The following is a 17243-nucleotide window of genomic DNA, read 5'->3' as shown; positions in this document are numbered from 1 at the left end:
TCCCCAAATGCAATACTACTTTGTATATATTGTAAATATATGATGTATATGTTATTTCATCTGATAAAATGGAAGGTCCCTGATGATGGGAGTTGTTGGTTTTGACTTTGTGTCTCCATCTTTAAGATCTCTCAGAGCATCTGGCATGAAGTAGGTACTTAAGAAATACTTCATGATTGATCGAATACAGGCATAGAATCTTTGGAATATTTGCGATGATTTAAATCATGCTATTTTCATGGGGGACAGAATTTATGGAAGGGTGTGAAAAAGAAAAGATTGTAGCTGCATGTGAGGAAATAAGAAGGAGAAATATAGTTTGGGTAGAGATTCAAAAGTGAATGTCCCCTGGACCACATGAAAGAGGAGAAAAAAAAAAAAAAAGGACACAACGCTTTCTTTTCCAGACCTGATTTATCTTGAGTGTATTTGGATTGCAGTTCTTTCCCCTATTATCACTGTGGCTAGAATCAAGGTCTATTTTATCACAAATATTTGGATCTTTCCAACACAGCAGATATGGTTCCTAAAAGGCTCTAAATAAACTGAACTTGGCAGAATGAAATAGTAAAAAAGAAAAGAATTGTGGACTTTTTCCTGGGTTTAGACATCTATGCAAAACTAAAACTGTGGATCTCAGTCCCACACTAGAGTCATGTAACTGAACATGAGAGTTGTGAAAAATCTGGTAATAGTAAAAAGTATCAAATATTCCACAAAATTTAATTCTTTATGTAAGAATAAAAAAGCACAGTCATTTCATTAGTATGCAAATCTGCTTCCATCTTTAATAAATGGTAACATAAAATGTATACCATTTACTTTAAAACAAATTTCTTTATGACATTAGTAAATGTTTTATTTGTATAACTATTTTATATATCTAAATAGCTGGGTTCATATAAAAAGTTCTAGGGTGAAAAGGGGTCATGAGTGCAGCCCTGGTGTAGTGAATTGAGTGATTCAATTGGAATCAAGAAGATCTGAATTTGAGTCCTATTTTAAATGGAATAACATATTAAATTATTTGCAAACCTTAAATTATTCACATTTATAGTGAATAACATTTATAAATGTGAATTAGTATTATTATTGTTAATTAAGGTAGTTGAACTAGATCAGAGGTGTCAAACATGTGGTCCACTGGCAATATGGGCCCATGACTTTCCTAAGTATGTCTAAACAAGATTAAAATGTAATTGGAAAATGTTTAACAAGTAAATAAAAATACAATAAGGTTAATTTGTAGCTTTCTTAAGTCAATATGCAGCCCACAGGAATCATAAGGTATAGTTTAGAGGCCCCCATTTCTATTTGAATTTGACAGCACTGGTCTAGATGATCCCTAAGAACTAACCTCTCCCTCTAACCTTTAATCTAATTTCTTTTATTCAATGTCTGCATGGTGCATGAGGGATGATGGCTCTTTTCTCTTTAAATACTTCCTTTTTTTTTTTTTTTTTTTTTTTTAAGTCTATATTTCAGCTAGTACTTGTTTTAAGACACTTGCCCTAGACACAGCTCCAACAAAGTACCAAAGGTGACAGGGAATAATTTAAGAGGGGAAAAGGCAAAGGTTAAAGAAAATAAAATTCATTGATGTTTGAAAAGGAGAAATAGAGAAGATGACTCTAAGAAAATATTGACCTTCAGCTTCTTTTACATTTTGTCCTTCTTTGGGGGAATATTCACTAGTCACATAGAGATTTCTTACCACTTTTTAAATCTGATAAAATGTAGTCTACAAAAAGAAACCCCTTGAGATTCATGTAGATTGTTGATTACATTAGGATTGTCACAAAGGCTGCTTGGATTCAATGTCAGCATCATTTTATTTAAAATACAAGCTGTAGCTTCTTTTCTATTAACACTAAGGAACATAAGAATTTGACTTCTCTGTCCTCTGTTTCAAAATAGTTTGAACTTGAAATAGGCAAAATGACATGGGACACATTTAAAGTAAAACTGCTACAAATCTCTCCCCTCTCGCATTCAGCTGCCAAAGTGATATTCCTAAAGCACAGGTCAGCCATGTCACCCTGCTACTCCATAAAGTCCCTTGCTTTATCCCCCTCTCCTCATTACCTCCAGGATCAAAAACAAAAATCCTCTGATATTCAAAGCTCTTCATAACCTACCCTTCCCTGTTCTTACCTTTCCAGATTTCTTACATCTTGCTTCCTGATGTATACTCTTCAATCCAGGGACACTGATCTCCCTGCTATTCCATGAACAAAACCTTCGATCTCTCATCTCCAGACATTTTCTATGGCTGTCCTTCATGCCTGCAATGTTTTCCCTTCACATCCCTGACTCCTGGCTTCCCTCACTTCCTTCAAGTCCCAACTAAAATCTCACCTTCTACAAGAAGCCTTTCCCAATCCTTCTGAATTCTTGTGTCTTCCTTCTGTTAATTATTTCCTATTTATCTCATATATAGTTTGTTTGTACAGTTCTCCTCCATTCAATTATGAGCTCCTTGAGATCAGGTGATGTTTTGCCACTTTGTACGTAGTAGACACTTAATAAATGATTACTATATAACTCAATTTAGAAAACTGTCCAGTATTTTTAAGAAGAGTTTTGGCGACATGTAAGGGCACTTTTTGGCTGTAGTTGATCCAGAGAGGTATGTTCTGCTGTCTAGCAATAAGTCCTTTTACTCCACACCAGAAATTCCACAGCCATTAGGAATCAAGTTGTTGGTCTTCCTATTACATTTCAAATCAGGGAAACTTTTCTCAATGTTTGGGCATTAGTAGTCAGACTTATTGGTACCAGATTGGAGCTCACACACACAATAGGTGACAGCACCACACCATCATTAGCAGAGCTAACCATTTCAACACCTGCTCTGGGGTAATATGTCCAGTGTGGGATTGTAGAAATAGTGCTATTCATGAAAAGCTAGCTATTTGTAATTTTGAGGGGATCAGGATGTTTAGAGCCAAATTCTTCATGTGTATTTACATTTTCAGTTTTTTTAATATTTTTCATATGTTGAGTTTATCAGGGGCAGTATACATTTGGTTTTAGATTGTGACTGTCAGGACTATAAATGGCTGGGAACAAACTCTGGAATTACAACGAATGCTCTCAAGAAGTTCACATTCTAATGGAGAAATTAACATGTAAACAACCAAATACACACAAGCTATAGACAAGATAAATTAGGAAATAATTCACAAAGGAAAGCAATAGAATTAAGGGAGATCAGGAAAGGCTTCCTTCAGAAGAGGGGCTTTGAGATCTGAAAGAAGCCAGGGAAGTCAGGCAATAGAGATTAAGAGAGAGAAAAGGGATATTACAGTCAGTAAAAAGGCCTGGAGTTAGGAGATGGAATTTCTTTGTTTAAGGAATAGCAAAGAAGTTGCTGTTAATGAACTGCAAAGTACATGAAGAAAAAGAGGTTAAGGAATAAGAAAACAAGATTTTCTCAACCCACATGTACAAAAATATTTATAGCAGCAATTTTTGTGGTGACAAAGAATTGAAAATTTAGGGGATGCCCATAAGTTGGGGAATGGCTGAGAAAGCTGTGGTAATTGTAATGGAATACTACTATACCATATAAAATTAAGAGCAGGTGGATTTCATAAAAAACTCAGAAACTTATATGAACTGATGCTGAGTGAAGTGAGTAGAACCAAGAGAATGTTGTGCTGTGATTAACAACTCTTTTCAGCAATACGATGATTCAAGAAAATTGTAAAATACTCATTATGGAAAATGCTATTCACAGAAAAAGAACTGATAGAGTCTGAATGCAGATTGAAGCATACTATTTTCAGTTTTTTTTCCAATTTCTTCTTTCACAATGTGACTAATGTGGAAATATGTTTTTATTTAATTTTAATTATATTAATTGCACACATATAACAGATCAGATTTCTTGCCATCTTGCAGAAGGAGGAGAGGAATGAGGGAAGGAGGAAGAAAGAGAGAAATTTGGAACTCAAAATCTTATGAAAAATGTATGTTGAAAATTGCCTTTACATGTAATTAGAAAAAAATATTATTAAATTTAAAAATAATACTAACATAGAGGGGCAACTAGGTGGTGCAATGGATAGAGCACCAGCCCTGAAGTCAGGAGGACCTGAGTTCAAATCAGGTTTCAGACACTTAACACTTCCTAGCTGGGTGACCCTGGGCAAGTCACTTAACCCCAATTGCCTCAGCAAAGATTTTCCTTAGCTTTCCCAGCCTATAAGATAAAGCAGGATTTAAACAAAAATACAAATTTCACAAAGCCAACTGATATTGAATCACTGACCATAATTACATGCATTACTATGCTGACTACAACTTTATAAATAGTATATGACTTTCTTATTTTGGCTGATATATACTTTGGACAACTTCAGACTGTGTCATGGAATATTACTTACAGTTGATTGAATATGCTAGTTATCCTTATAAAAATCTGGGCATTAGGCTCTTGATTAGGAAAATAACCCCCTATCATAACATAGTTTCCATGGGAAATTACATTCAACATTATTTCAGCAAATAGTCCTCATCTCCAGGAATATAACTTGGTAAAGCACAATGTGAGATGAGAACAAAAAAAAATGTTCTTCTAAGTCATATAATGCTTCATCAAGTTCACAGAACCATAAGCTTGGAGCTGGGAGGCCCTCTACTACATCTTTTCCTTTTCCTGAAGCCTAGAATGATTACATGACAGGCCCAGTATCACACTGATCTAGACTCCAACTCAGGTCCTATAACTTCAAATCCACAGTCCTTTCTATTACTTCTCTGAATGTACAAATGTGTCAGGTTCATAATAATTATTAGCAGTGTTTCTAAAGGTCATAATTATTGAACTCCAAAACAAAAATACCTTTAAATTTTAACTGGAAAAAAGAAACTTTTCACTTAACATTTTAATAGCAAATAGACCATTACTAAAAAATTTGAAGAAGTCAAATACTTCATGGTAATTAAATATTTTTCTTGAATATATTTGATGATTCTTTTCCAATATAGGCTACATACTTAGTGAACTAAGGCTTCCACAAATCTTTTTCTTTTTTTGACCATAATTTTTTGTGCTAATAAGAATAAAATACAGACTGAAAGAAAGTTGTGTGAACACTCCATTAATTCTCAATCATATATAAAGTACTCTGAAAAGAGATGTACTCTCTTCAACCTTACTACTTTGGTTGGACTACAGGAAATATTGCAAAATATTGAAATTTCTGAGAGGAAGTCATGAGAACAGATGATTAAGCCCATTGAAAAAAGAAATTCTGGTTTCCTAAAGAAAGGGCATGAAATAAAAGGGTACTTTAAAAAATGACTAATTTGAAAAAATTCTATAGTAACATACTTGGACAATCTTTCTAATATATCTTTGAGGATTGGTAAAGTAGGGGTGCCTTGGCTACTTTTGGTTTTGCTAACATTGAACCAAATCTATGAAACTTTCTTGGTGAACTGTGCATTTTTCTAAAGACAACAAGTTTTTAACTCAAATAATTCAAGGCATAAAAATAGGGCCATCTGGAAATCATTCAGCAGCTAATCTTCCCCACTATAACGTAAGCTCTTTGTGGACAGGGACTGTTTTCACTTTTTATCTCTAAAGCTTATTATAGTGCCTGGTACTTGTTAGGCACATGCCTTGAATTATACTTACATACATATTTCATCCACATTCTAAGACTGAAATCTCCTTAAAGGCAGGATCTTCAGCTTATCAGTTTATCTCCTCCACACCACCATGATAATAATGAATGCACAGAGTAACTATGCCTATCAATAGCCTGATTAGATTATAGCTTTAGAATTGGAAGGGACAGCACCATCATTTATTTGAACCCGCTCAAATTTAGGCTTCACCATATCAAGTAAGGGTCCATCCCACCTTTACTTGGAGATCTCCACTAATAGAGAACCCATATCCTCCTGGACCACTTCATTCCACTTTTGGACAACTCTAATTGTCAAGAAATTGTTCGTTATATCAAGTTAAATTTGTTCTTTTTTGCATCTTCCACTCAGTTCTCTTAGTTTTGTCTTCTGAGGGGCCAAATAGAATAAGTAGAATCCTTCTTCCACATTATAGTTGTTGAAGTCTTGACAATAAATATGACACGCTAAGTCTTCCTTTTTAATCTTAGCATACACCATATGTCTGAGGGTAGTTTCCCTCTGCCAACAATTAAACAAAGACCATAAACCCAAGATAACAAAACTACAGCCTTAGAGGTGGAAGTGACCTTGCAAATCATCAATTCCAAACCTTTCATTTTACAGATAAGAAAACTGAGGATCAATTTGGAACTATGCTCAAAAAGTTATCAAACTGTGCATACCCTTTGATTCAGCAGCGTTGCTATTGGGTTTGTATCCCAAAGAAATCTTAAAGAAGGGAAAGGGACCTGTTTGCAAGAATGTTTGTGGCAGCCCTCTTTGTGGTGGCCAGAAACTGGAAACTGAGGGGTGCCCATCAATTGGAGAATGGCTGAATAAATTGTGGTATATGAATGTTATGGAATATTATTGTTCTGTAAGAAATAACCAGCAGGATGATTTCAGAAAGTCTTGGAGAGACTGACATGAACTGATGCTGAGTGAAATGAGCAGAACCAGGAGATCATTATACACTTCAATAACAATACTATATGATGATCAATTCTGATGGACATGGCCCTCTCTAACAATGAGATGAACCAAATCAGTTCCAATAGAGCAGTAATGAACTGAATACACTCAGCGAAAGAACTCTGGGAGATGACTATGAACCACTACATAGAATTTCCAATCCCTCTAATTTTGTCTGCCTGCATTTTTTATTTCCTTCACAGGCTAAAGGTATACTATTTCAAAGTCCGATTCTTTTTGTTCAGCAAAACAACTGTTTGGTCATGTATACATATGTTGTATTTAATTTATACTCTAACATATTTAACATGTTTTGGTTGACCTGTCATCTGGGGGGGGGGGGAGGAAGGAGGGGAAAAATTGTTACAAATGGTTTGGCAATTGTCAATGTTGTAAAATTACCCATGCAAATATCTGGTAAATAAAAACTATTTTTAAAAAATGTAATGCAATATGTTTAACAAATAAAAATGTAATACAAAAAAAAAAAAAAGAAAAGAAAAGAAAAGAAAAAAGAAAAGAAAACTGAGGCTCAGAGAGAAGTAATTTCCCCAAATCATATATATGTATTATAATATAGCATAGTGCCTGGCACATAGCAAACTTCTTTCATACATGCTAGTTGGCTGACTGATTGACAGATTGACTACAAAATAAATTCAAAGTTTTCCATGGTTATCCTCATGACACCTTCCATTGTCAATGTCTTTTCTAAATGTTGTGCCTCCAAACTGAAAATAGTACTCAGACGTGTTTTGATCTCAACAGGGCATGAGATCCTACTGTATTTAACCTCATCTACCTCGAAGCCAAAATTGTACACTGATAAAATTAGAAAAAAAAAATAGCTAATGATACTACATTTCCTCACTGTTTTGAAGTGATGACTTCACTTACATCCAAAGTTATCACTTCATTACTCTAAATTTATTCCCAAAGGTAAGGTATTATTAGTGTTTGAAAAGAGAATCCTAGGATCTAAAGATTTTAAGATCAACTAAGCTAAGAGACAAAGGCATTGGTCATAAGGTGGTAATATTTTCTGTAAACTATGGCAAATCAAGAAACCAGAAAACCAGTATATATGCGAAAGGGGAGCTGAGATTCATAGTGATGGAGGGAGTAAATCACAATTCTTTTAAATTATTTAAATAAGCACTCTATACTAAAGAACTTTAGGCTTCTCCAACTCAGATTAATGGCTTCCCTACCTAAATCTCACAAAACGTTTTGTTTTGTATTCCACGAATATGCTTGTATATTACTCTGTGTAATACTTTGTGTTATAACATCACTATATATTACATTTCTCCCATTCCCATTTAAGTTCCAGAATAGTAGCCATATCTTATTTAACTCTACCAGAACCTCCACCATTCTATGTACAGAGTAGATACTTAAGAAATATTCATTGAATTGAGTGATCTCTGTCTAGAATATGGCAGGAACCTTTAATCTGGTCTCCTAGCTTCTAATCTCTCCTCTCTGGAACCTATTATGTACCTTGATTGATTGACCTAACGCATGACTAAGATTATGAGTAATTCTTTAGTTCAAAAACTTTCAATGGCTACCTACTGCCTGCCAAATAAAATCTAAACTCTCTCTTGGCATTTAAAGCTCTCTACATGCAGATCTCTATTTACTTCTCCAGTCTTATCTCCCACTAATATCCTGAAATTCAGTCAAACTGGACTATAAACTTTTATCTAAGCACACCCCACGCTTTCCTATCTTTGACTTTGCTCATTACAATCCCATTGCCTTGGACACCCTCCCCCACAGCTACCTCTTAAAACTTTTGCTTGTTCTTTAAGTCCCAGATAAAATGTTATTTTTTGTAAGAATTTTTTTTTCTTGACCCTTGATCAAAAGAGGAATCTGAAAAGTAGGAACTCTGTATTCATATTTCTCTTCAGACAGTTACCACATTCTGCCTTGAATTATACTTATTTGTGTGTGTGTGTGTGTGTGTGTGTGTGTGTGTACACACATACACATACTGCTTTTTTTTTCCTGAGGCAATTGGGGTTAAGTGAGATGCCCAAGGTCACACAACTGGGAGGTGTTAAGTGTCAACTGCTTTTTATATTAAAATTAATCCAAATTGTTTTGAGAATCTTGTGGTATTCTCTTACATAATTGATGATGCACAACTGGAAGCAGGGGTTGAGAATCACTAATCTTTGAGCCAACAGTAAGCAAGGCCAATGGGTCAAAAGATCTTAGAAGCAAAAGTAACCTCAGAAATCATCATATCAATCAATCATTATAGGCATTTATTAAGTGCCTATAATATAGCAGACGGTGGGGATATAAGTACAAAGAAGGAAATAACCCTTTCCTCTCATGTTACAAGTGAGAAAACCGAAACTGGGTTTTTTTGTTTTTTTTTTTTTGTTTTGTTTTGTTTTTACCAAAACTGCACACTTGAATAAGGAATGGATCCCAACTCTATTACTACTATATTCCACACTGTCTCTCTTTAGTATGAGCATCCAGATGAATATAGATTGATAAACTTGAAATCTTTAGCTGAAAGACTAAACATTTGTCCTGTGCCAAAGAGTAAAGTGAAATGTGAATCATTCCCAGCATTTCTAGAATACTTTGGATTAGCCAAGAACTTTAGGAATCATTAACTACTAAGTACATAAAACACCTATGAAGCTAGTTTCCCGATATCAATGACTAGATATACCATCGTAGATTTAAAGCTAGAAGATTTAAAGCTTGTACATGATAGACTCCAACCCTAGCAGTTTGCAAATAAAAATAAAAAAAAAACAAAACTGAGGTCCACAGAAGTGATGTGACTTCCCCAGTCACAGACTTATCCTAAATTTCCAGGGTTGGAACCTGAACTCAAACTTATTCCAAATCTAATATTGGATAAACTGTACTATTCTTTTTCTTAAGCAAAAAATTGTGTGATTTGCCCCATAAATAATAAGAAGAAAGAAAGTCAGGATTAAAACTTAATTTTGTGGTTCTTACATTTACAACGTAAGGAAGACAGCTGGGAAAAATATTATTCCAATAATATAATTTACCACTAGGTGGCAGGAGATTAGCATGAATCTATCTTATAGACTTCCATTACACTAGATTACGGCTTTAAAGCTCAGTGACCTTAGAGATGTAATAGTCCATCCCATATCTCCACCCCACCCTCGTTATGAAGTTAAGAAAACTGAGGTCCAGAGAAGTGACTTGCCCAGTTTTGCATACATTATAAGTGTATTTGTAGAAACATAAGATTTTAGAGCTGGACAGGAACAATTTAGTCTCATTTTATAGGCGACGAAACTGAGTCCCAAAAGATCACTGGTCAACAGTGAATGAGTGACAGAATTAGCCTTACAATTCAGACCTCCTAGTCTGAATTGTCTTCTTTCCATTAACTTTTATAGTCTCTCATGAAGAAATATGCAAATAAGGCGAATGATTGGAATAGTCTCAACAAGAGAATAACTGGGTATTTCTCTAAGGAATTTGTCTGCAACAATATGTCTCTGATTTTTCAGGATATTCCCAATTTAAAAAAAAAATGAAATGTACTTTTCATAAAATTGTGTAAAAACACTCTTGTTAGACTATAGTCCTGATTTCTGGTTCAAAAAATACATTCAAGGGGCAGCTAGGTGGCGCAGTGGATAGAGCACCAGTCCTGAATTCAGGAGGACCCAAGTTCAAATCTGATCTCAGACACTTAACACTTCCTAGCTGTGTGACCTTGGGCAAGTCACTTAACCCCACCTAAAAAAAAATACAGTCATTACTACCATATTCTTACTTGAAGTTTTCACATTTGGAGAAGTTAGGGAAAGAACAGCATTGACCTATTGGCCTTGGACTAGCATTATCAGAAATTTCGCTGCTCGCTTTGTGACAATAAATTCAAAACTCATTTTCTATCCTGAGGAGGTGTTTTGGTATAAAAAGAGTCGATTTTGAACCATTTTTCAAAAGAAACCATAGAAACCTTAAGCACCTCTTGAGCCATCCTCAGCACAGAGGATGTCTGACAAGCCAAACCACTTTTGTGGCAAATACAGATTAATCTTAATGTGCTCCTGGAAACTCTAATCTGGACAAGGGTCTCAGCTTAGTCTCACAACTTCTCTGACCCATCCTAGAGAATCCCTGGGGGTGACTTTGAATCTTCTGGAGTTGCCCTCTATTACAATGATTTCCTTATTTATACATACTATCATTAGAGATGAGACAAAACTAGAGTAATCTCCAGGGTTCAGTGGAAAGGAAAACATTTTTCTAGGCAGTCTTTTCCATGATAGAAACCAATTTACGCCTGTCTAGTATCCTAGAGCGACAGATGAAAACCAATATACAATAAACATGCATGGTGGCACTTTCATGTTTCTTGGCTACATGAGGAAATGTTATTGAGCATATTTCAATGTGAATATTATACAGTTTGGCAGTGATAGTGATACTGACAAAATGTGCTGAATTGTTAGGCTAAAGTGATTTTGGAAAGTACATCTCTTTTTGCAAACTTGATAGGTATTATTTGAGACAAAACATGAAATTTCTACATTAATCATAAAAAGCAAAATTACTATAAAAGTTTTTCCTGAAACATCAGCTAATCATTGACAGGTTTTTAATTGTATACAATATATGTCATTAATTTCTCAGGGGAAAAAATTAAAACACTTTCCAGCTTAAAATCTTAGCATGTGAGAAATCTAAAGGCATGAAAGGATAAAAAATAAAAGGAGGAAATGAAATGTGTGGTCAGCTGGGAAAAAATCTTTGCATCAAATATCTCCAATAAGGATCTGATAGAAAAGATATATATGGCAATAATACAAATATCTAAGAACCAAGAACCATTTCCTAGTATCAACAATTATAAACAATTATAACAACCACATGGAGGAATCTTTTAAATTACTAATAATAAGAGTGATGCCAATTAAAACAATTCTGAGTTTTCACCTCACAATCAGCAAATTGGCAAAGATAACAGGATGGAAGTGGTCAGTTTTGGAGGGGGTACAGAAAGAAAGATACACTAATCCAGCATTTAACCCAGTACCTAGCACAGAATAGGTGCTTAATAAATGTTTAGTCATTGAATTAACTAAAATGTTATTGGTGGATTTATGAATTGGTCCAATCACTCTGGAAAGTAATATGGAATTACGTTAATAAAGTGATTAGTGTATATTATATCCTATATCCTACAAATGAATGAGTGACAGAGAGATACACATTCCACAAAAAAAGGTCAAAGATACAAAGTAAAGTCCAATCTACTCCAAAATATTTATAGAAACACTACATAATAGTAAAAACAAAATAGATGACCATAACTTAGGGGATGCTAAATGTGCAGAGAAACATGATTGCAACAGAATATTCCTGTGTCATGGTAAATGATGAATATGAAGGATACAGGAAGATATGGGATTACTTAAATGCTTTGACATGAATGAAGGAAGAAAACACAATGACTACAACAACATGAATGGAAAGAACAACAACAGACAAGGAACACTGTATTATTATCATGTTCAAGCTTGGTTCTGAAGACAAGATAGGAAAATGTAAATGGGAAACTATGGAGGTGGAATACTGTTTACAAAGGCAGATTTCATTACTGATGGCTCTCTAAATGAGAGAAGAAAAACAATATTGTGAAATAAAAGTAATATAAAAAAACCAAAAACTATCAATAAAATTTTTTAAAGAGTATATGGTAATACTGAATGGAATGGAGGCCCTTTTCAAGAATGTGATTAATGATACTATAAGTTAATTCATTCTTCATTGAGCAATTTTATAGAAGAGAAAGGATTACTTGTCTAATTGCTACTTAATAGCTAGATATTTGAAAATAAATTAGCAAATGCTATTTCCACTAATATCCATTCCAACAACAAACTTCTCTGAAGATGCAGGATCAGTACAAAGTCATTAATATAAGAGAATCCTCTTTCATGTGAAATGGAGGTAGCTCTGTTAGCTAGCTGGCAGTGTGTACAACCACTGACAACAATGAAATAACCAGGTAACACTTTACAAAACCAACTCTGTTTTTTCTTACCTCTTCCTTCCTCTCCTCTGGACTGGTGGCTAAATTGAGGCTCAGCTGTGAATGACTGCTAATACCACTATCTTCATTACCATCATCATAATACACTGTTTTCACTGACTCCTGAAAGGACACTGGACTTCTCCCCTTTGGGGCAGGCACCTCTGCTCGCTCTTCACTTTCCATTGAGCTCAGAGACAACGTGCTATGGGTGTTTGGACAACGGAAATTCATATTGTACTTGGCATTTTCTGAAACAGGGCTCTGAGGTTTGGGGGCAGTGGGCCGAGGAGGCGTGCTAGGATGATCCAATTCACATGCAGACTGGCTAATATTTTTTGGTTTATCAGAGTCTTTGATAAATGCTTTTAGAGCAGTGGGGCTTGATGAGGAACTGTCAGTAGACTGATGGACACATCCTGATGTCTGGAGGGGTTTCACTTTGGGCAACACCTTTGTTTCAATATCTGTATCAGTGCCCTGAGAAATGTTTGGACTTAGGCTAGGAATTACTGCAAAGGAAGACTCCACATTGCATACTGGGGATGTACACCTCTTTCGGTCATATTCCGTATTGGTAGAAACACGACGGGAATAATCATCGTGTAGTTGGCTGTTGAGCTGTACTCTTTGGTTTGGCTCACTTGGGGATGATGTCCCACTCTTAGGAGGCTCTCTTTTCCAAGCAGCATCAGCAACGTTACTTACAAGTTTCAAAACTCGATCAAAATCCTTGGCTCTTATTGGACTCTTCCAGCGTTTTGACCTCCTCTCCAGCCCATTAGTTTTATCAGAGTCAGCAGGAGAACTTAGTGTCCTTTGGATTTCATGCTTCTCATTTGTCACTTTAAGGTCGGTGAGGTTTGAGGTGGACTTCCGCTTGAAAGAACTTTTCCTCAGGAAGTTCAAGTTGTCAGTACTCTTGCTTCTCCTGTAGATAATACGGTTATTTTCAGAGTTTTTCACAAGAATTTCACAGACTTTGGGCTCCTGGATGATGGGTGACAGAGGTCTACCACAGAGCTGGGAGCTAGGATGCTTATCAGAGTCCAGTAAGTTAATGCGGCCGATGCCATAGGCTCTCCTGATGCTCCTTGACCTGTGAGTATTCCTCAGGAAGGTATCATCATTTTCTTCTGGGTCAGAGCAATCTGATAACCCCCCATCCCCTGCCTTGTGGAAATCACTTAACTGTCCTGCACAAGAATACCTGTTAGTTTGGACACCTGTCACAGCACCATTGGGAATGTGTTTTCCCAAGTCATTTTCCAAAGCATCCTCATTTAAAACATCTGGGTCCTCCCGACTCTGAATTCCTTGAAGAACTGAGGACTTCAGTTTTTTAAATGATCCCATTTTCCTAAAGGAAGATAGAGCATTCCAAGTTGAAGAATTGCCCATGAGAATCATTGAGCGAGGTCTTTCTGCATTGCAACTACTCCTCTTCCTAGTGGCAGAGAAAAGGCGCATGAGTTTGGAAGGGCTGAGCTTCTCTTCCTGGGCTTCTGAATCACTGTTGTTAGAACTCTTACACACCCCATTCTGACAGGAAGAATTAATGACTGTTCTGGTCTCAACTGGTTCCATAACTACATGGGCAGTAGCAGGGCTATTCCCAAAGCCATTTTGGACTGTTGTCATGTTCTCAAGGCTGGAGGCACGAGAAGGGACATCATAACTCACATCCACATTCCAACTTTCAGCAGCTTCCCAAGGAGTTGGTTGTTCATCATTAGCACTTCCTGGAGCCTCATATTCACACTGATTGTATCTACTTAGCTCTTTGGTAGAAGGCACCACCTATATTAAAAAAAAAAAAAATAATTTAGCCACTTGTTCCTCCACCACAAACTTCACAGCAAACTAGAATGAAGTGTTTTACTTGATATTTTTGAGATATCGCTTGTTTTGAGCTCCTCTGTTCCCTTTAAAATGTCCTGTTGTTTATAGAAATAGCAGTTCTTAGTCTATAAAACTGTAGGGGCAGGGATAGTTTCTTAAATAAATTTTGTATCTCCCTAGTACCTAGTAACATGCCTTGCCCACAGATGGTGTGCTGTTAAATATAGGCTGAATGAATAACTGATATTATGATGATAAGAATGTTTTAAATGGTACAGTGGATAGAGTTCTGGACTTGGAGTCAAGAAAACTTGAATTCAAATCCAAGCTCAGATACTCACTAGTTGTGTGACACTGGGCAAGTCACTAACTTCTGATTTTCCATATTATCTCCAAAATGGAGATAATAGTAGCACCCACTTCCCTGTATTGTTGGGAGGATAAAATGGGATCATATCTGTAAAGTACTTTGCAAAATACAAAGTACCATATAAACACTAGATATCATTATTATCATGTCAACCAGGCAACACTTTATAGGACAGATTGGAGGAAGAAAAAGTAGAGGCAGGTAATCTATCTAGGAAGCAACTGCAAACAGCCAACCATGAAGGATTAAGCTGGTGGCAAGAAGAATAGTACAAAATGCAAAAGATAGCATTGCAGATGAGGACTCCTCAGAACTTGGTAACTTATTAGATATGGGAGACAAAGGAAATAGAAGAGGCAAAAGTTACTGGGTGACTAAGATAATAATGGTAGCCATAACATAAATTTTTCTTTAACTGTAAGACATTTGCCTTATGTTTGAACTGCTCCTCTTCTCCCTTATGCTTTATGAAATCTCTCGTTTCCCTTCAGACAAAGCTCAAGCCATACCTTCTCCTCAACTTCTCTCCTGAATTTATTTTACAATTTTCTGAATATAGTTCTTTAATGATCCTAAGGAAAAACTGCATTCATATGGTATTTTAAAGTTTACAAAGCCTTTACTTATATTATCTCATTTGATCCTCACAATAACCTGGTGAAGAAGATGCTATTATTATTTTTATTTTATACATAGGGGTGCCAACAGAAATAAAGGATTTATATGATTCACATAGCTACTAACAGACTGAAGTAAGATTTCAACTTCGGTCTTTCCTACTCCATGTATGGCACTCTATCCTTGTACCCCCAAAGTATATAATATTGCCCTAGTGAAATATAAGTTCCATGAGAGCAGGGATTATGCCAATTTTTGTTCTTTACACACATGCCACCTAATATGGTTGCTGGTCCATTGAAAGTGCTTAAAAATACTGATTGACTATTGGATGGATGATGTAGGGAAGGAGTGCAATCACTAAAGAACAGAAATTGGGGAAAGTTGATACACTTGGGGCCATGATTTTTAGAAAAGATATCTCTCTGTTCAACCCTGCTGAGAGCAGAAAGAGAACCTGAGACCAGTAGTCTTAGGAAGAAGAGTAAGTGAAGATCAGTCACTTTGAAGGACATCTCATTTCACCTCTTAGAAGGGTAAGATCAAGTCTATCTGCTTTCTCTTCCCATAATGGAGTTTGGGTAATGGATATTTGGGGGAATCTCAGTGACAGGACAGCCCTATTCAGTTGGGTTTGATTTAGGGATGAGGTTTTACAACCTTTCTTCATCTCTATAGTAAGACAGCTTTAAGTGATAACAGGCAGCGCGCATTTAATTCTACAAATTATCACAATTTTTTCAGGATATCATTTTCTCAATTTCTGGGTTAACTAAAACAAATTCAGAAATTCTAAGTTCCTAATTAGGACAAATTAATTTTAGAACACTAGTTATTTGCTACATAGTTTATGCTACTTTACATCATGAATGCTGAAGAAGGAAACCAAACAAGAAAGACAAGAGGCATTTTTACTGGAATTTCTGAATTATGTCCTATGTTCCATTATTCACATTATTAATCTTTTGACCTCCACTAAATAATGAGTCCATAATTCAATCAGTGATTGTGTAGACAGTTCTGTGAGTTATGGGAAACCAGCCAGAAAAATTTATGCACAGAACCACAAGAATGAATTTTAGATGGGAATATGGAAAAGTAGATTGCCTTAAAGTTGCATTTTACTGAGCTGTGAATTTCAGACTACAACAAGGCTTCTCAGTGGCATGGAGAATTTCTTGAAAATAACTATCAGATTTTTTTGAACAAATGCTTATTTTGGAACTTTAAATCCATTAATGTAAGAGGTTTAATGTCCGTGTGACAAGGAAGGAGATTATCTAATATACAATTCAAACAGATTACAGGAAATGAGACACTGGGTAAAGAGATAAAAATTGAGAAATGTCAAAGTAACAAAAACATGGTGTATTAGACTTGGGAGTCAGAGATCCTGGATTTGAACCTTGGCCCTAACACCTACTTGCCACAAGATGTTGGGCAAATCATCGAGCATCTCTGAACTTCAGTTTCCTCATCTATAAATATGGATATAATAACCTTAAATTTATTTAAGGCAACTCTAACTTTTTCAATTGCTTAATGGGCTGCTCACACTAAACTTCCTGTTGTTGCTGTTAAGTCATTTCAGTCATGTCCTATTTTTCAGGACCCTATTTTTGGTTTTCTTTGCAAAGACACTGGAATGTTTTCCCATTTCTCTCTCCAATTCATTTTATAGGTAAGGAACCTGAGGTAAACAGGATTAAGTGACTTGTCCAAGGTCACAGG

At 35.7% G+C, this 17243-nt stretch overlaps 1 protein-coding gene across 3 annotated transcripts in view; it reads right to left on the bottom strand.

The window, feature by feature from the left end:
• SPATA13 (spermatogenesis associated 13) overlaps positions 1–17243 on the bottom strand; it is a 369865-nt gene that overhangs the window by 67094 nt on the left and 285528 nt on the right. For all 3 annotated transcript variants that reach the window (XM_074303648.1, XM_074303646.1, XM_074303647.1), the window contains one exon: positions 12695–14482. In XM_074303648.1, coding sequence (XP_074159749.1) covers positions 12695–14482 — 1788 coding nt within the window. The remainder of the gene's footprint in view (positions 1–12694; positions 14483–17243) is intronic.

The sequence above is a fragment of the Sminthopsis crassicaudata genome, chromosome 3 (genome assembly GCF_048593235.1).
Source record: "Sminthopsis crassicaudata isolate SCR6 chromosome 3, ASM4859323v1, whole genome shotgun sequence".
In the NCBI taxonomy this organism is placed as follows: domain Eukaryota; kingdom Metazoa; phylum Chordata; class Mammalia; order Dasyuromorphia; family Dasyuridae; genus Sminthopsis; species Sminthopsis crassicaudata.
This window is presented reverse-complemented; position numbering and strand designations above follow the sequence as displayed.